Here is a 21,061-nt window from a genome sequence, read left to right as displayed (position 1 = left end):
GACTTGGCTGGCAAACCTTCTCGAGCGACCGAACCGACCGGAACGATCAGCTGCTACTAACGCGCAAAACGTCCCTCAATCACTCCATGGAATGCGCAAACAAAGCGACTTCCAGCGTTCGCTAGACGAAGGAATGCGACCTTTTTCCGGTCGAGTTTTTGTTAGATTAACAGATCGTCACAGAGAAAAACATCCGAAACGGATTTAAAGACACCAAAATTATGTACGAGGATTATTTAGAATCGCAGGTTATGCGATTTGACAGTTCTTTGACATAGGGAGAGACAAAAGCAAAAAAAAGGTAAGTAACTGTCAAATGCCTGTCAATGCTCGACCGGTGTAAATACCTTGGCATTTTTAATATGAACAAACCGTTACGTGTTTTTCAGATTTTAATTTTTAAGAAAAAATGAAACAAGTACATGGATAATATAATGTACCATTTGTTCAAACGTTTTCTCTTTCCTTTACACACCAACATCACAATCAACTAAATTGACATGATTCATTAACGCATTCCTAGACTAACAAATCTCAAGTGAGGTCTTGTTACGGTCCTAATGAATTTTTAGTGCATTCCAACATAGTCGCACCTTAAAACAGCATTGTTTTCGAAGTTGATTAACCTTCAATTTGGAATTAACTTTCATGAAAAATTGAATTTCTTATCTCTCGTCTCCTCGTTACCACCGGACGGAGGTGGTCAGACTTTGCTCATTACGTGTGACCGAAGCAAAGTGTCTCCGATTACAATTTGAGATACGGCAGTTGATCAAAGTTCAAGTTCGGATGGTCTCCATATGAGGGGGGCAAGCGTGCACAGAAATATTTTATCAGCAATTGAACCGATGCCTTCTCGAGGCATTTTTGAAGCTATTTTTATTGGCATCAAAAAGGCTATTTTTGTGGGTTACCAAATTCGGGAGTAAACAAACGATGCAATGGTAATATTTACCGACTCGCAATATGTTAATGAACGTTAAACCTTGCCCCCAGACCCAGACCCGGGCCCGTCTGCGTCGTTGTCGTCTTCGAGATGGACACGTTTCCCACGCGTGTCTCCCCAGCGTCGAAGGCCACAGACGAAACTTGATTGATAAGCTTAAAACCCGACTTCCGATTTCAACAGCTGTAGGGCCCCGAGCACTGGGAGTTCTGATTCTAAGTTTCGTACAACTCGACCATTGACCTCCTTCCTCAACCACAATCGTGGGTGCGATCGCCCCGCGGGCCTTTAAGGGAATATTTACTAGGCCAATGAACAGAAGGCCACCCCACCGACTGCTGAAGGTTTAACGCTTGACGTCAGAGCAACGCGTACTTTGTACTGATCAAGAAGAAAAGGCCTTAACTGGAAAGTAAAGGCAAGGAAAGGAGCCTGATCGCAATTGCATCTGCAGGAATCGGACGGCGAATCCTGATGTGGTAATACCAATTGTTTGTTTGCGAACCCCCGACAGCGGAAACCATCCAGTGCATTTCTTCTTTTCCAAGTGGGACTAAGCTTATCAACCGTCCGCCGGAAAGTGGCCAACTGATCCTCATGAGCCTCCATCGGGCAGCACATGGAATATTTTCCATCCGTAGTTATTGATTGAATGGGAACGCATCGTCGAAAGGGCATCCACGCGGAAGGCAATGGCAGAGATAAGCCATGCAAAAACGCACCACGGTTTATGTTGTGCTAACCCCAAGGCGTTTCTTTTGACACTTTACTATCTTCTGCGTAAGTGCACAGCGACTCATTTCATCGATCATTTAATCTGGTCCCAACACGTCTGCGATTGGATGCATCTACACAAGAAAAGGAGACAAAGAGGCACACGGGTGGCAATAAAAAAAAAAGATTTTGAGCTTTAAACATTATAAATGTAGACAGAGTGTTTGCTGCAATGATTCGTTCCCCACGTTTTCAAATGTAAAAAGAGGAAGTGTTGACCTCTAGAACTGGCTGCAGAATGAATAGATGCTATTACGATAACCGTTTAAAAACACGTCGTCATTACTAGGTGGGAGGGTGACGGTAATTACAGTTCCTAAGTAACATTTTATGTTTTATCATGGTTCTAACAATGTTGTTAATGCTTATTATTAAATCTCATCTTAAGAGTAACAAATCTTAAAGACCTTCATAAACCCGTTTTAAATGTAAGAGGGCCCACTCTACAGAACGTTGTCAAAATCTTCCCTAACACCTTCCCCATTGACTAGTTTTAAGTGAAGGTTTTAAGAAGGACTTAACAGCATTTTCACAAGCTCTTTAAAAAAACAAAATGTTTAGACTTAATGGGTGGTTTTATGACTATCTTTAAAAGATTTTAAAGATGGTAAAATTATTAAAACTATTTTGCATGCTGAGAAACCTCTATAAATCTTATTGTACTTTGTACATCCATGTTAAAGCAGTGATAAAACTGATTAAAGTCTATTAGGTTTTGAAAATGTTACTTGGGTTTATGCGAAACTGTGAACAACACATGGATTCGAAAATAAATCACTTACCTCCAGTGGAATATTGAAACTTTGAAGCAATAAGCAGTACTTTGTTTTATATTTCATATAAAATTAGCTGATTAAGTTAAACCATTTCCGGAAATTATTTGTTTATGGTTTTGGGCTTGAAAAGCGTGATTGCTTCTGAAAAATGTTAACAAAGTCTCCAACGCTCGCTCTGGTAATAATCAACAATCCCACATGCGGCCCGTGAGACGATGGAAATTTTCTGCATAATTATTTTCTTGACGTCAAGAGACTAGGCATGGCATATCTGCACCGGTTAAATGCGAGATAGAGAACTGGTTTCTAGATGTTCGATTACTAGACGTATTTCTTTGAACAGGCCTGTGAGTGTTTTCCGTTCTTGGATCGTCTTTGTTACGATTAACGTGAAATGCTTTTTTACCCCTTCTCGAAGTTTGTTTTTAAATATTTTCATTAATTACACATTACATGGGACTTGATGTCCATTATGCAATTGAAATATGTATCTAAGCACCTTTACATGGCTTTTTTGGACAGTTATTATATGCCTTCGGTAGACGGATGATGAATTGACATAAAATGAAACTGTACACAAGATCACTTGGATAGAGGGTCGAGTGAGGGGTGACGATCTTGAACGATCTCTCGATGACACGCCCAACGAAAACCGGCAAGTCATTACCGTCCACAATGCTTCACCCGTTTTAAAAACAAATAATTGAAGAGCTTGAGGGTTTTTGCACATGTTTCGCAAGCGCCACTCTGCGGTGAACAATATTTTTAAGCCGTGTTTCCGTTTATCCTATTGCGATCGATGACGAACATGGAAGTTGAGACGTGGTTTACCCCGGGATGTGCCGAACAATGTAATGTGCAGTTTCCCGCCTGAATAAACAAACGGCGAAGTGTTTTTGAACTCTTAACTCTCACGCCCAGCTGAATCACACGAGCGATGAGTCGATCAAAAAAGATTCAGATCTAAATATTCCAACATTGCACAAGAATGAATGCGTTTTCTCACGGAGCTTTTTTGACCTCCACCGATTTTGCGGGGAGGAATTAACTTGCATCCGATTATAGGGCAGCGTCAGAGTTCAAGTAATTAGCTTGATTTCCCCACCAACCGGGCAGCGCAGTTCCGGTTTTGGTCGAGACGACTTCGCTGACCTTGTGCAGTTCGTGTAAACAGCAAACAACTTTCGCCACCTACACCAAGCTCCCTGGGGTCGAGTTCAAGTGATGATGTAACCAAGAAAGTACCAGCAAATGATATTTTAATTAGGGTTATCTCACGTCTTGAAAGTATTCCATTCGATAGTGTGGCGCTACAAAAGACTCCTATGAAACGAACCCTCTCTTATGCAGAAAAGCATGCTGTCGCAAAGCAGCAATTTTTGTGCATGTGATAAGAACCAAAAAAGGTACACCTGTTATCAACTTCGTAGCAATGTCGTGCGATGTGAATTTCGAAGACCGGAGTGTTAAGAAGACGTTGAAAAAACCACTGTTCGCCGAGGGCGAAGATAACATCGACTAAAGGGTGCCAAAATGCTCCCTCCCCCTACGAGGGGGAAACACTCATACAACATGCAGTCAATCGCTCCCGAATCAATCGTTATCAGCTGGAGCTGGAGCAGCAATGTATGGTGATCGGTTGGGGGGTTGCGGAAATCTCCACACCCCAAGACGTTGGGGTAGCTCACCGAGGGTTGAAGTGTTGGAATCTGTGCTTCACTAGCAGATGTATGCGGTCGCGCAACCAAGACAGCAAAACAGCAAGTCGCTGAGTCTGTCTCAACCTGCAAGCGCCGGCTCGTCGTCGTCGTCGTGCGGGGTTTGCCGCCTTCGATTGCGTTAGTTGAGAATCAGTAGTTCTTTGTCGCTAGACCGGGTTAGAAGTGGTCGCTCGTCTCGTCCGGTGGATATTCGCGTACGTCCACACAAAGGAGCAACACGTCGTCGTCGTAAGGACACAGAGACGTTACTTCTCGCGAGTGCCGACGGTGCACTTCGTGCGTGTTCTATTTCGTCTAGGCAGTGCAGCCAGGCTGTTTACGTTTTACGTGTTGGTGTACTCGTTTAATGCACTCTATCGTTGTGTACTACCATTCTCCAACGGAAGGAGAGAGATTGACTGTTCCACATTTAGTCTTGGCGTGACGTGAACGAGGTCTACCGGTCTCTTGAGTTACTAGGGAACAATCAGTGGCACCTGAGGTGGCTCAGAAGTTCACTGGACGTCGGTCAGAGTGGATCGTCACCGGGGGGTGGTAAGGGTTGTGAGCCGCGAGTGATTAGCAGTGTACATACAGGTGTGCCTGAGAGCCTTTAGGTCTGAGAGCTGATGACAAACAGACTCTAGGGAAGCCTGAATTGCTCTGAATCCGATTTTGAACAACTAGACGCGACGTTAGTCAAGAGGGTGCAAAGTGTAAGTGGTGTTGAGCAAAGTCTGGAGTTCCCACGAAGTGCCCCTCTCGAACGAAGATGGATATCCTACAGCAGGAAGTGCGGGGCATTGCGCTGGCCAATCTCTCCGAGGCTCAGTCGGCCCCGGTGTACAACCAAACGACGGTGCCGCTGAATCGTAAGGACTCGCGCAACATGGACCAGGCGGTAATTCGTAACAACACCGGCAACGGCAATTCGTTCACCTCGAACCACGACATCGAGAGCCATGCCGTCCGGCCGTTCCAGAACCTGCCGCCACGCGAACCCGTCGACATTCAGTTCAAAGATGTGTCGTACGTCGTGGATCTCGGATTTCGCAAAGGTAAGCACCGGCAGGAAGGTGACAAATCGACTTACCACTTCCCACCCCGGACCACGCGGTTCGTCCGAAAGGGATTTTCTCCCATTTTCCCAAGCGGGCGCTCCACGTGACTCCAGCGTTGCTATATTGTGCTGACGCCCAATATCAACCCTCGGAGGACGATCACCTTACCCCGTTTTTTCTTCTTTGCGCTACCCTCAGTATCACCCTCTGCGCGTTTGGCGCAGGCAAGGCGTTTTCGATTTTTATGAGTGTGTTTTTCTTTTTCTTACGGACGCCGCATTGATCGGCCTAGTGATAATCGCCCCCCGTTGAAAGACACTTTTTTCGCTTTCGTTCGACGACGTGCTGCAGCGCAAAACAGGGCACTTTAGCACCGCGCACCGTGATCCGCTTTGTGTGTGAACTCGAGCGTGCAACAAAGAGCCGTTCGGGAGGATCGCGTGTCTTTATCGCGATTTTCGACCGGATCGGGGTGAACGCGGTGGAAATTCCGCTCAGAATGCACCCTAGACGGGGGGGAGTGTTGGTGGCGCGCGGGATAGGTCAGGGCAAGCGTTTAGGACAAGACCCGCGGACGATGGCAACAAAGTGTTAAAGTCGCTCCCTACAGAGAGTGTCTCAAACACGAGACTCTAATCTCGTACGGTTTGTGCGAATGATTTGCATCAATTAGTCGCCCAACGGAAGGTGTCGGGGTGAGGGAGAAGAACGGGGACAGGGTAGTGTACCTTTCGAGAAGCGAGTCATATGCATCGAAACACTTTAATTGATTCACACTGCTATGTTTCTTCGAGCGATTCATCCAAACAACAACGATAGAAAGATAGATTTTATTGAACCACGATCGGGTGCTTCCTGTCACATTTCAAATGCCAACGAGCTCAAGATCACCCATTTTATGACCTAGCTTAGTTGTTTAACTGAATGTAACCTTCATAAAATGTATGACATAATCGTAAAAACACACTTCCTAATGTTCAATCAATTTGGTTGATTGAGGCGAAAACATCCACTTGGTTTTCGCCTTTTCGGAAGGTATCTGGTTTTACCAAAATTACACTTTGAAGGCCGTCGTCACATCATATTTACAGTTTACATTCTCATCGTTGGTTGTTTGGAAAGCTTATGAATACATAAAGAGCGTCAGTTTTGTTTTGTGTTCCTTGGAAATGCCTCGGTTATGACAATTCGAAAACAAACCGCGGTTAATGAATGACGTGAATGAATCATAATTTGTTCCACAAACCAAAGTCTTATTGATATTTGAACTACGTCGATCGTTTAGAGCGTTAAATCAAACGTTGCCTTTAAATATTCCAATCACATCTGAAACTATTCTTGTTCACCTAACGGACACACATGTGGTTTACCTTTGGAGAATAGTAAACAGCACAACGGGCTCGTGTCGTCCGTGTCCGTGATTGCAAGACACGATCGTGCATCGATCATCATCACGTAGTTTTCGCTACCGGTTTGTGTGGTCGATCGCACATGTCCTTGAAGTAGTTCGCACAGGGCAGGATTCCTGCAGGCGCCGGAACGATCCACTTCGATCACGATCGCGATCGGTGTTGCGAAGAAAGACGTCCGGTGTCAAGAGGACACTTGAATGCAGTCAGCCCTTTGCGTGAACAAAGAAAGTTCATAAAGAGAGAAGGAAAGTGTTGATAATGTCGATCGATGCCGGTGTCAAATAGACGCTTCAGTAAAACGGAGTGACGCATGGCCAGTATGAGGACCGCTCGGTTGGTTGTTTTGTTTGTTGACTGGCTTTGCACCGACAGCATAAAGATTGCAAGTGCGTCGATCGCCACGGTCAACTGGTTCTCTAACGTCGCTGGACGGCGTCGTCGCTGCAAGCCGTTAATTTTCCACTCGAACACACTTCCTCGTCGGCACCGGGGATCGTGACGGATGTTGTGTACGCGTCCACACATGCCACTGACTCACGTGCGTACGATCGCCCCAAGCCTGTAGCCCTCTAACCTTGCGGAAAAGGGTGGAAAAAGGTGCAGCCTACTATCTGTCGCGTACTCTCGTAGGCATCATTAGTCTCTCTCTGGAAGCCTTATTAGCAAAGCCGGTTTGCTGTGGCTCACATAGCGATTTTACACCTAGCACGTCCTTTAGCATTTGTCCTGCGAGGGAGCAAATTTATGAACTTGAACTCGGTTGGTGAGGATTGTGGCTGCGGAGATCGGGAGTAACATGTCATCCACGTGTGCACGCTTGCGGATTAATACCTAAACCCTGAGTTCGCGATCCGGAACGTCTTATTTGCAATTTGATTCAGCTGCCAAGCATAAATGAGGGAGTCTGTAAGTGATTCTTATCTGACCCTTCGTTATTCTGCTTGGATACAAACCTACCTGCTGCATGTATCGAGTAAATAATAATCAGAACGGCATCGGAAACAAGCCATTTCCGGTCGAAGCACTTGTTTAAGTCTGTTGCCCCTAAGATACTTGATACTCAACGAGCAAACATAAATCACAGTTTCATTACCCGTGATTGGAAAAATATGACACAGCCCTCTTTTGTGACGCAACCCTTCGTAAAAATAGCCACAGTACGAAAGAGCTCTACTTCAAAATTCACCTTTGCCCAGCTCGGGCCTCTTAGGGTGTTATCTGGCTCCAGGATAAGCTCCTGCCATTGTGCTGCAAACCAGCTGATAAACAACGAAACCACCACCAAGCTCTGGGGAAGAAATACAAAACGAGTGTAATGCATAATCCTTCTCGCCACTTCACGATTGAGGATCGCAATCGAATCGCAGCTCGTTGTTTTCATGTGCCCCTGCTTATTATCCCTTCTAGACCTCTAGGTGAGGATGAAGGTTGGTTGGGCGGGGATCAATCTCTGATTATTTGTCGTATGTCCCTTATCATGCAGCTTTGCTTGCGTCAACAAAGTCCATAGGTGGTTATGAGGCACAGTATTAACCATTTTTTTTCTTTAGTCTGTACTAAATCGTTCACTGGAGTATTAGTCGTACTTATAGTTTACTGTTCGACAAACAAAAAGCGCACGGTGATCGAGTGCTATCAAAACAGTTATTTACTACTCGGTCTCGAGCACTACCTCTTATTCCGGGAGCAAAACACCCAACTTAAACGGCGACGTTCTAAGCCGGCTGGGGGGTTGAAAGGACTTTGCCCTGCGGGGCTTAGTTCCTGGTGCTTCCATTACACTAGAATGGAGGTGTTGTAGAAGGTGGTTTGTTATTCAAAAAGGGCATATACACTCCGGATCGGAGAGAAAATATTGCTGTACTTTGAAACCAACATTTTATAAACTTCACACCCGGTATTCTTGCTTATCGATGATTCGTGGGAAATGGGGGGTGAAGGTGAGGTCCGGGGAGAGGGGACGGTGATACAAAAATCAAGGAAATAGCTGATAAGATACCACCTTGCTGATATTTATTTCACGGCCGTTTACATTCCCGGAGAAACAATTTTTGATTTATTATTCTACCAGCTCGGGATTATTTTGGTCTCGAGAATGCGATGGCGTGTGTGAGTAACGCTTTTTTACGACTTGCTCGTGGAAAAAGGTCCAAGGGTAAACATGTGATGTAGTAACGAGGAAGGCCGCTTCGATTAATCTCAATTTCTTCTTCTCGGTCTCGATTCTCCCTCCCTTCCAGGGCAAAAAGAAATTCTCCACAAGGTGAATGGGAAGTTCCCGGGCTCTCAGCTGATCGCCATCATGGGTCCGTCGGGGGCGGGTAAATCGACGTTACTGGACGTGCTATCGGGCTACCGGAAGACGGGCGTCGAAGGAGCGGTGTACGTGAACGGGCGCATTCGCAACCTCAACAGTTTCCGGCGGATGACGTGCTACATCACGCAGGTCGACCGGTTGCAGACGCTGCTGACGGTGCTGGAGAATATGCGCATCGCGGCGGATCTGAAGCTAGGTCCGGAAGTGACCCGTCACGAGAAGGAATCCATTGTAAGTCGCCTTTGCAATGGCCGATAGAGAGTTGTTACTAAACGTATGTTTGCTTCAAGATTGAAGACATCCTGACGGTACTTGGCCTGTACGAGCATCAGTTCACCATCACGAAGCGTCTGTCCGGAGGGCAGCGGAAAAGGTTGTCCATTGCGCTGGAGCTCATCAACAACCCGACGATCATGTTCTTGGACGAGCCAACCACGTAAGAAACTCAACTTCATGCAAGTGTTGGAACCTTCGATTGCTATTTTGTTTTTCTCCACAGTGGTTTGGATAGTTTCTCGTGCAACCAAGTTGTGGGCCTGCTAAAACAATTGGCCAACCAGGGACGAACGATCATCTGCACCATTCATCAGCCATCCGCCAAGCTGTTCCAGGAGTTTGATCAGGTGTACGTCCTCTCGAACGGCGAGTGCATGTATCAGGGTTGCACGAACAGTCTCGTTCCATTCCTGCAATCCGTCGAGATGCCTTGTCCTGTGTACCACAACCCCGCTGATTATGGTGAGTGCCCTCTCAACACTCAGTTAACTTTAGAATGTGACGTGATTATTTGGCTTTCACTGGTTTTAGTGATCGAACTTGCCTGCGGGGAGTATGGAGACGATCGCATCCAGCGCATGGTGATGGAGATGGGAAACGGTGAAAGCACTGAATGGTTCACCGATAAGCGGAAATTGCTAAAGCTCGAACAGCTACGCAAGAAGTACCCACTGAAGAAGATCATCGAGCAGAACGAGGATCTTACTACGACGTCCCAGGTGCACCAGCTTCAGGTGCTTATCAAGCGCGGCATAATCAAGGCTCGGCGAGACGCCACCCTTACTCATCTGAGGATTGGAGTGAACATAGTCATCGCCGCCATGCTGGGGTTCCTGTTCATTGACGCCGGCAACGAAGGGTCACGGGTACTCGACAACTACAATCTGCTTTTTTCCATCCTGATGCATCATATGATGGCCACGATGATGCTAACCGTGCTGACATGTAAGTCAAACAATTCTGACAACGACACAGACGACGCCTGACTGTCTGGCTGGTCAATGGCATAGAGTAACCCCCACATGCTATAACTTTCGATTTCTCGGTCTCTCACTCTCTTTCTTCCAGTCCCCACCGAGATGGGTGTAATTCTGAAGGAACACTTTAATCGGTGGTACACGTTAAAGTGTTACTACCTCTCGGTGTCGATCATTGATATTCCGCTCTCCGTATTCTGCTGTCTGATCTTCACCGTCATCATCTACCTGATGAGCGGGCAGCCCATGGAATGGTTCCGCTTCGGGATGTTCTTTACCATCAGTCTGTTGATTGTGTTGATAGCCCAGAGTATCGGACTGACCATCGGTGCCTGGTTTAATGTGGTGGTAAGTAATGGTTCGCTTATCGCACGTCAGTGAAGAGTTGTCCATGCTGAGTTGTAATACAATACGTGGCCTTTTCGGTCCATTTCCACAGAACGGTACCTTCCTGGGACCTGTACTGACCATCCCGATGATGATGTTCGCCGGGTTCGGTGTGACGTTGCGCGATCTTCCGAGCTACCTTAAATGGGGCAGCCACATCTCTTATCTACGCTACGGCTTAGAGGGTTACGTTAACGCAATATACGGCGAAAACCGCGAGACGCTCGATTGCGAGCTGAAGCCTTACTGCCATTACAGGTGAGTTGGTCAGTGTTGCTGTGTCTTCGAACCCATCGATGTAATATTGTCCTTTATCGTTTAGATATCCGGCCAAGTTCTTGTCAGAGATTTCGATGGAGGGCGACCAGTTCTGGAAGGACGTGTACGCTTTATGCGCCACGTTGTTGCTTGTCCGTGTGGCCTGCTACTTCTGCCTACGGTGGAAGGTTGTGTCCGTGCGGTAGAGAACGTCCTGTGTTTAGTCATAGGTTAGAGTCCAACGGTAGCGTAGAATTCCAACGCAGTTTTCCCCACGCAAGCTGATCCAGTTATCCAGCGCCATGTGATGAATAGCAATGTTTGATGTGATGTTCGTTGCCAGAGATCGTGCCAGTGGATGGAGGGGGAACACAACAAAACGAAACCAAAAAGGGTTTGCCAAAAGAATTCGTTTCAATTCAGATTCCACAATCTTATCGAGGTGCATTTTTAGCTGTATATAATTCAGAACAAGATTACTTTTCTCTTTGCTTTCGTGCTCCTAGAAGTTAAACGTTTACTGTAGCTGTGAATGAAATGTCCCCTTTTTCTTTAGCAGATTTCGTCGGTTTAAGGTTTTTTTACTGATAAAGTACCGTTGAATTAGCGCCTAATGTATTGTTAGTAATTGTTTTAGTCAATAAATGCAACACAAACACATTCTATAAAATAACTGCGTTTGTTTCTGAGTTTTGAACTTGGTCATTCTTCCAGGTAACGATCAATTCCGTGCAATAGAATGCTTTATTAGACCAACAGCAATTCATTTTATGTACTGGTCAATGTAATTGCTAGTAAGAAACGATAAACTTGCTCAATCGTTTGTGTTAGCGTCAATTATTGATCCACGTTCAATACATTGTTACGACGAACGTGATACGACGTGAAGATTGTTGGATTTTAATTATATAATTAGACTAGACAGCTTATGGAAGAATCGTGACCGATGGATACTCAATCAAACTGGGATTTTAAATAACAGTCTATGGATAAAGTATGACAATGTATTCTGCTCCGAAATATAACCAAGGATATTCCATTGTACTATGGAGAATACTAGCAAATTTAATTTCTTAGTCTGATAAGTTAACTGTTTGGTAGAGAGATGGAACTTGGGGAAGAAAGATACTAATTTAATTTAAAACAGCAAAAGCCAATCCAGGGAAAATCTTTTGAATGAAAGGACTTTTAAAGATGATTTTGTCTAATGAAAAATGTTTCAATCATTTCTATTTTTGAAAAACCTATTTTTTTAAACATTAGCAAACCGGTACACTAGCCGGTAGTTGAACCAGTTTACCGTTTCACCAAGCTACATAAGCAAAGATAAACTTGACCATTTACCAAGGTGTAGATAATCGGTATTACAAATAAGGTGTCTTGAATAAAGCTTGTTTTAGGATTTTCAAAATAAAAGTTTACTGGCCGTTGTTAATTTTTCATTTATTGACGATTTTAATTTTGCTGCATTGGTAAATGTTGTATCTTAAATACTTATTATTCAACCATAACAAAACATACATCAGGTTGGTTTCATATTCCATCCATGTCCTTCGAACTGACACAAATTCCACAAGGCCACTACGGTTTTCTTAGAGATGACTGGTTTTAGTTGGTGACACTGTAAACTCTTTCTAATTTCACAAAATCAGCTCAAGTTTCAAACATGTAAAACGTGTATAACCCCGTTAACAGCGAAGTGTGATCGTTGCATGGTGATCATGCTTCAAAGAAACGGTGGCATAATCCATCAGGTAGAATTTTGCCGCTGCGTCGCGCTATGATTGCATTAGAGATGCATCAAAGATGCAATACTCGCTCGGCGGGGTCGCAGTTGTAACACGCTAATAGAAGCTAATGGAAAGGGTAAATGCTGCAAAACGGTAGTCATCTTTCTCGCTATGCTGCTCACGGTATCACGATTAAGCGGTGGGGGGTTTATTGTTTCCACTGGAATGGATCTCACTGAAATGATTAGTGTGCTTTTAAGAAATTCGAACCGAAGAGTTTCAAAATCGTAATAGAATAACATACAGTAGATCAAGGCAAACATGAAGCGACTAAAACACGCAAAAAGGAACAGTCACCCTTTCGTCAGACAAACATCAGTTTTATCGGACGCACAGGGGACGCGAAAACAAACACCATTCGCTGAGGTAAGCTTGCTACCTAATGACCAGTTATTAACCCGACCTAATTATATATTGAACGTAGCCTTTTCGGAGCATAACATTGTCACATTAATTTGTATTTGAACGGAAATGGAACAACGGTTTGCTACGCGACTGTTACTACTATCGTTGATTTCATCAGCAATTGTTGACCATCCATTCACTAAAATTGGTGGGAGCTAACGTTCCCAAACATTAGAAGCACTCATAGTTTCCACCCACTATTGAACTTGAAAGATAAGCGAATGTATTTGATATTGTGGAATCGAAAAAAAGTGTAATTTCGGTTTCGTACAGTATTACAGGTGTTATCTTATCGTGCAATAAAATCACCAACGTCAGGCCCGTAGAGACAGTGCTGCGATAAGCGCGGTGCAGCAAGGGTTGCGAAAATGCACTTTGGAGGCACGGTAGTATCAAAAAATCCAGGTGCAATGACCTAAAACGGGAGGGTGTTTATTATCAGTTTTATCAGGATTAGACTATCGACTTCGGCGAATCGGGTCCTTCCATTCGGGAATCCTTGACATTGATTTCTTACCCAGGATTACATGTGCTCACGATCTTTTCCCCTTCATTTGGGGAAACCAATCATCCAGCACACGCTTACATTGTAGGGAAAACCGCATGGGTAAACGCATCGCCCCCTTGCACACCTCGCTGTAATGAGAGATAAATACGGCAGATTACGTTACCTGCTGCCGCCATCGGATATGTAATCAAAGGCTTGGACTAGAATCGAAGGTAAGCATCGAGTCTCGTCGCCGTAGTCGTCGCGATCGGCTTTTGTAACAGGCGTGTTCCAAGCGCTGGTCCTGGGCCGTCGAACGAACCGTCGGCAAAAATGGGTCATACGGTGCAACGGAGACCTTCTAGTGGAACGAGTTTAGCCGCTAGGTAGTAAATAGGCCCCATTACTAGTAGACGCATCGTCGCGTTCTACCACAAACACATTGCCGGGTGTTTGGATGTTGCCAATTAGAACACGGTGTTTCTTGGGTCAAACCCTTCGGGTGTCGGTTTTCGAACAGCTGTGTGATTCATTTTTCTCAGCATCGATCCTCCGATGGATCGGTCACGACCCCTTTTTGCCTTGGATCATAACCGTGCGGGTGTTGGTGGCGCCTTTGAGGGTGTAGAATCTATTTGCATTCGTATAATTAATTATCTCCCGGCGGCAGCATAGCCGGGCTACGCGTGATCACTGCATTGACTAATGGGCAACGCTATATTTCTCCTATCGCGCGGAAACTGTTGCGTATTTTCCACGGTAGTACTGGGGAGGGCTTCGACCGAGTGCCCTCCAGTTGTCAGAGATGTGATGACCGTGAATGTAGCTCCGCAAAATGGACGCAGACTCTTCGGCCACTTTCCAAGCAACGGGTCGAACACTCCTTATCAACCATTCTATGCTGTTCGATAGGTCGTTGCTGTTGCACTATCACTTCAACCAGATCTTCTTAAGTCCTTCCTTTGAGTCTCGATAGTTCCCCGGAAGTAGTTGGTTGGGAATAACATCATCAACAGTTAGCCGTTTGTCAAGTGCAAGATCAAGCAATAAGAAAACAAAAACAATGTCGAATGGAATCCTATGCAAAGATCACACTATTCAGGTTCACGACTGCAGGGCTGTCGCACGAGTCGCTGAACGGGTGAAGGAGAAGTCTGCTGAGCCCAGTAGGAATGTTTTTCCCATAACGACGTGGTGGTCAGTGTGGTTCTGAAAGTGTGGGATTTTAGAGCGAGTCACTGTTTCATTAATTAGTTTGAAAGTGTCCGGAGGGGAATTTGCTGAAAGTCGACGAGAAATAACCAAAATCTCACTCATTTGTATCGCGTCTTTAGCCTTCATCAACATAGATTTTCTCATGTTTTGAACTCCGCTCAAAAATCGTTTATGTTCCATTCTTTACATGAGATGAACTATTAAAAAGATCCTCCAATTCTCATTCCATTGTCCTGCTGAATGTTTTGGAATGGGTCCTCAAACAGGTTTTTCGACTTGGATCTCCCGATCGTCACAGCTTAAAACTTGAATTTTCTACGTCATGCTCTAGGTCGTCCAATGAAACGGACCAATGCATGATTTCACCGAACGTAGAATGAGAATATCCGAGCGGCCATATGGATAGTAGGATGCATTTTTGGGAGTGCGATCACAATTCCCAAAACTGTTCGCTTCACGCTTTTCCCGGGGAAGCTCTCTCTCTCGAACGGTTTCCGAAGCTCTCACACACTCTCAGCAACGCTCGCGGGAAGGTTTTCCGATCCGATCACCCTTCCCCCGGCCCAGGTTCCCATCGTCCACGTCTTCTTTCTACGTAGCCGCCGGTGGTGGAGCGCACGCCTGGTGGAGCAGCATCGGACTCGCGAGCTATATCGCCTTCCTTCGCTCGTAATCGCGCTTCAGTCGAACCGTTTCTTCCGTCGAGACAAGACGCGTGAAACCACGCGCACGGACACGCGCGGAGTCAGCGAAATCGAAGCAAGCGGGGTGTGTTTTATTTTCTTTGGCTGCTTTCTGCTGTTCTACCATTTCTTGGCGATCGTGCGCCAACACGAAAAGGGTAGTTTTTGATCGTGCGTGCCTGAGAGTTTCTTCATTTTTCTGTGCTAGAAAAGAACAAAGAAAGTGGGTTTTTTTAAAGTAGTGTGCTTATTATTTGTAGCACTTTCTTGCCGATGACTAATACATTCTAATACCTACTTTCTGCGATGGAAAAAAGAACTAAATCGTAAGTACAAAACAGTCAACATTCGGTGTCTAGCCAGTGTTTGTTTTCCGTACTTTTCCGTGTTCCGATCGATATTCTTCCACCGCGCCGTGGAACAGGAAGGAAGTGATGATGGTGTGCTACTGGACTTTGTGCGTCAGAATAGGCAAAGCAAAGTAAAAGTGTCACGGCTAAGTGTGCCACATTCGGTTCTGCCTCGGTTCGGTTGGTGGACTATTTGCCCAATGAGATCGCCAAAAAATCGCCAATGTTTACAGACATCCCATCCCATTTGCTACACATTCGTCATCGCGTTTGTTCTCGGGTCGTAAACAGGAAGCATGACGTTGATGATGATGAAATATTCGCCCACATGTTCGAATCGGCTCCGGGAGACGACAGTGCAGTAGAAATGTGCTTGTGATGCCACCAAGAGAGCAGTTGGTTTGGGTGCATCGCGCCGTTTCTGTTTACATTTCGCGCCCCAGTGCCGTGAGATAAGAACCCAACCGTGATAAGAACGATCAATTTCATACGGGATGACGCCTGTATGAACTGACGTCCCCAAGAGATACCCAACCGAATGCTGATGGTGTCTGTGAAATTTAAAAAAAAGCCTACTCCAATCCACCAAAAGGTGCTTGCGGAGTGTGTTTTAAAATGTGGAGTAAATTAAATCTTTTCCTGGTGCGATTAAACTTTGCTCCGGAGTCAAATTGTGGTGTCCATTCGCGTCACGTCCTCGGTGGAGCGTATTTTCGGTGGCATCAAACATGTGTAGCGTTTTTCGATTCGAACCCCTTCGAATCGCCGGAGGTGCCTGAACCACAGTCGGCTGCGTATGTGAAGTACCGTTTCGGCAACGTTCTGCTACGATAATTGAGCCGTTCGTTTGTCTCACTGTTTGTCTTTTCGCGATGCCATTCGAATAACGCAAGGGGAAGGTCGTTGTTGATGTTGTTGTTGAAGCTATGTGCCGGAGAGTTTAAGTCGAACCCGCGAAATCGTGCCGTTCGTGTTGGCGGGTAGCCGGAGTGTTGCATAAAAACCTTCACCGTCGTCGATGATCGTCGATCACCGATCGCATCGAGAATGCTGCCTTCGAAGTGGCAACAGGTGCTTGAAGACGGGGTTGGGGCGAACGGCGAGGAGGAGGGTAGAGAGTGTTTGTGTGTTGCGCAAATGCAGAAGAAGGCAGTGTTGTATCGGGTCTATGCCATGGCAAACGAGTAATGTGCAACGTCGACGTCGAGCCCCGTGTGGAGGGTCGGGAAGGGATAGGCTCGCCCTGTGCTGGACGTCACGAGGGGGCACGCGGGCCGAGGAAGGACGGCCGGCAGAACCCCGCCGGACACGTGAAGGAGAACATAAACATTCGCTCAATGCTGCACGCGGAACGGCGGGCGAAGTGCAGTTGCAGTGGTGCACGGTTGCATTTCGAGCTGCTACCACCAATGAACCAACCCGGACGCCATTGAGCGTTCGGTGGAGATGATTTATCAGGAGAGGGAAAGAAAATAGAAACAAGTATCGCCCATTATGGTGACTTAGAAAGGCCCCTAAGGAAGGGTTTTGTTTTGCATGTGCGATCACTCATCCAACCTCCTACACGAGCTATCAGAAGAGTTGTGGATTTTCACGAAGGGGAAGCATGATTCTTCTGTAAGTGGCAATCTTGTAGAAGCAGAAAACATTGTCGTTGGTACATGTTATCGCTGTGTATGAAATGTTTAGAACGCGCCTGGTGCCATATGGATTTGTTGGTTCTTTGAAACAAATCATCAAACTGCCTCATTGAAACGGATGCAGATGAGATCTGCATGTTATTCAATCCAATTAAATTTTCTTGATGCGTATTTGTTTGCCTTTCAGCAACGAGACAATGTCATTCGGAATGAATCTTGTCTCTGTTGAGTCCACAATTTCATATTGGGCTTCAGTACAGATTTAATTAACATCCAAATATGCATGATTCCTCCAGTATCTTAAACCAGTTTCTTTTGCGCACGTTTTGCCCACATCATCTTCTGGTGTAATTAAAAAGGTTCGGGACTGCCGTTCCTCAATGTATGACTGAAAAAATAAAAGCATCAACATGTGTAGCCTTTTCGGTGATCGTTAACTCACGGGGCACTTTTTTACGCTACATCAACCATCAACACCGGTGACCGGTAGGATGGAACGGTTCATCTGGTGAATTGCTGGATCGCTATCACAAGGTCAATAGCATTGCGTTCAACAGCCTCCGAAATGATTTCTGGTAAAGTTTTAATGTTCTCTTGCTTCGGGAACTTAATGTGTGCGACTTATTCTTCAAGTTGGTGGTAATCTCTAAATCTGCGACGTGCCATTTCCTCCCGCATTGCCCGTGGCGCATATGCGTCGTTGACATTATGCATTTTCAATGCCAAGGGTAGCTCAGTTGGATGCAAGATTAATATTCCAGACACACCATGGCGGTGGCGGAACACGCATCCTCAAAGAGGGTGACAGTTTACTCATCTTAGGTTAACATCGAGGCGCTGCACCAAGCTGAGCTTGCGCAAACGGATGTAACGATTTGTATCGTAATGCCTTTACACATCACCCTTGCGCGGATGATGGGAGGCATGTCTGTCGTGCTTCCGCTTTTGGTAATTCATCGTTCATAGCGAAGGAAATTTTATAAGCCGCATCATTGAGCAGTGGCAACCTTTGGAACAATGGAGGACATTCAAACGGATGGGATAGCCATTTTGGCGTTGGGTTCTCTCAGCACCTCCATTCTCGCGTGGAAAATCCTTTGAAACGATTAATTACGGCTAACAATTAACCAACGGCTTCATCGATCATCGTACGGCTTGGCGTCTTGTTGATGCGCGGACGTACTGACATTTCACGACACAACCGGCAAGTGACACGTGGCGTATCGATACCCATATTATATCGGGCAGCGGGTTTGACGGATACTAAGAGCTTTGAACTTTAGCTTTCAACCCCGGCAGTGCGCTTTCGCATATGCAAATGTGAACAACGCTCGCTGCGGTCGCCGGTTGTTGCTGCTGTTGTTGGGAAGATGGAAGAATGTGCTGCTTTAAATCGCTACGAGGCGCTTGTTTACTTCCTGTGAGAGAACGCTGTTCGAAACTGTAGAGTACTTTAATTTATCGAACCAACGATCCGGAACGATCCCACGATCTTCCACGATTTGGTGCAAACACAGTGCTGGAGGATCATCGGTTGATGCCGTGACTAGACATCGTCACTAGGTCGTTCGCGGGGGCAACAAAGAACAAACACCACACTCGAGGCGTACGAAATGGCATTCGTTTGCGTTCCTGCCAGACGACACGCACACGGCTTCCCGGTGCTCGCGCTGATGGCTGGAGCTTGCTGTTGTTGTCAGCTGCTTCGTTGGTGCGAGATAAGGGCCTCCAATGGGCACGAACGACGCCAAACTGTGTCTGTTCCGGATTCTTTGCCTGTACCGCACCGTTACCCGTGTCAGCCGGGGTTGATAAAGTCCAACGCGGTTGAAAGTGAATCATTATTATCTCGCCCACCGTTATTGGTGAGGGACGGCTTTAACCGGAATCGTCTAGGAACATCTCCAAGGGTAGAGTGGGGGACGCAGCCGTTATAGAATTTGGTTACTAGGTTACATGATTGCTGGCATTAGGAGACCCTCACGGAATAATTGCGCAATCGAACACAATGTGACCATCCTCGTTTTCGTCCGCTGTGACCTAAAATTGAGAAGCAAACGACGCCAAGTGATTGAGTTCGTTTCCATTTGGTTAAATCCTTAGATGATCAGTTACCTTATAGGGAGTTCTAATTTGTCTTTGCCTGCTTTGTGGATAGCTTTTTTTTTTCAACGGCTGGTGAAAGGTGAATGCTGGACGTCGAGCTGACTTAAACTGATGTGAGAGGTCAGCAGCTAAAGTGGAACGAATCAAACTCACCGGTCGGTGATTGATTGACCGAAACGAAAATGGACACTTTGACAGGCGGCTTAAGGTTGAAATTGGCGACATAAATTATGCAAACGAACCTTTCGGTGGTGGTCCAACTATATATCCAGTCCATCCTGATGTGACCAACCTGTAGAAAAGTTAGTTAATGAAACATTAGCAGGTTGGTATTTGCCCAATGTGTTTTCCTGTCAATTACATTGTTACCCCGGAGGGACGAATTGGTGTTGCATGGAGGGAATTATCCTTCTCCTGGGTCTACCGTTGAATCAGCGGCTAGAAATTGATGGCACACGCTGGAAAATTGGATCATTACTGCATTAATACCTAAGGAAGAGCTATAATTAGCTCGCCTCTAGAGATTGACCCACCTGCGTCGTTTGTTCGAAGGTTGAATTGCGTGAATAATTCATCGTCACATCGTTGGGTTGGTAAAGCACCATGAGTAACGGATCTGCTGACGTGATTCCAGTCATGTTATCATTGTTGCAATCGAACAACAATCCTTCCGGCTAGATCGTTCGTTTGGAGAACATGATTAGAAAAGATGAAACGCGGTTTCCGATCAAACTCCCGACAAGGCGAATCTGTGTGGCTCTAGGAATGTTAAACATTCTTCTTAGCTGATTATCGAACGTACTCGTAGGCTATCCACCAGTAATGCTATCTACGCGGATGATCAAAACTAGCGAAATTCGCACGGGAGTTAAATCGCTAAATAATAATGCTTTTGTTCCGCTTCGCTGACGCAAAATTCTACCTAACGAATCGATTGGCAGTGAGATTAACGACTGCAAGTAGAAAAAAAATGAGAACGCCAGGAGCATTTGATGTGCCATTTATCGAGCAGAAATAATCTCGTATTTTTTTCAAAAGTGAGATCGTGCGAGATGCGATAGACCTTAGGGGCGTTTTGCAGCAGTACAATTTCAAATGCCAGTCAGTGAACGGTTGCGATCGAGGAAGGAGGGTTGTCAATCGCACAACGTGCTGCTTCCCCACACGTGCATCTCGACATTGCATCCCCAACAAGCTTTTCTAGGTCTGTCAATCAATGTTTCTCGCTGAAGTTCATGGCAGAAGGTTGCTGGGTTGATAAGGAAACTTTGTTTGATTTTTTTATACTTCCTCGTACTGAATTAGGGAAATAGGTTTAAATCTTCCTTGAGTAAATCTTCTCATTTACAAGCAAACGTTGTAAAACAAGATATGATGAGCTTGTACTTTTTTATTTTTCAATTTCTATGATCATGGCATCGCATGATACCATATAAAGCTTGTTGATTACATAAACGTTAGAACACACCCGGAACCTTGTGCTATTCATGTAACGCGTGAG

At 45.6% G+C, this 21,061-nt stretch overlaps 1 protein-coding gene across 1 annotated transcript; it reads left to right on the top strand.

Annotated features, from left to right (window-relative positions):
- The first annotated feature begins 4,968 nt into the window (after positions 1-4,968).
- Positions 4,969-11,541, top strand: LOC131267070 (ATP-binding cassette sub-family G member 4). The gene is made up of 8 exons (XM_058269826.1): positions 4,969-5,254; positions 8,910-9,217; positions 9,277-9,422; positions 9,486-9,724; positions 9,794-10,207; positions 10,331-10,587; positions 10,679-10,884; positions 10,949-11,541. The coding sequence occupies exons 1-8, from the start codon at positions 4,969-4,971 to the stop codon at positions 11,088-11,090; spliced, it is 1,998 nt and encodes a 665-aa protein (XP_058125809.1). The 3' UTR covers positions 11,091-11,541.
- The last annotated feature ends 9,520 nt before the right edge of the window (positions 11,542-21,061 follow it).

The sequence above is a fragment of the Anopheles coustani genome, chromosome 2 (genome assembly GCF_943734705.1).
Source record: "Anopheles coustani chromosome 2, idAnoCousDA_361_x.2, whole genome shotgun sequence".
In the NCBI taxonomy this organism is placed as follows: Eukaryota; Metazoa; Arthropoda; class Insecta; order Diptera; family Culicidae; genus Anopheles; species Anopheles coustani.
The sequence above is the reverse complement of the archived record's forward strand: the minus strand, read 5'-3'. Positions and strand labels throughout refer to the sequence as shown.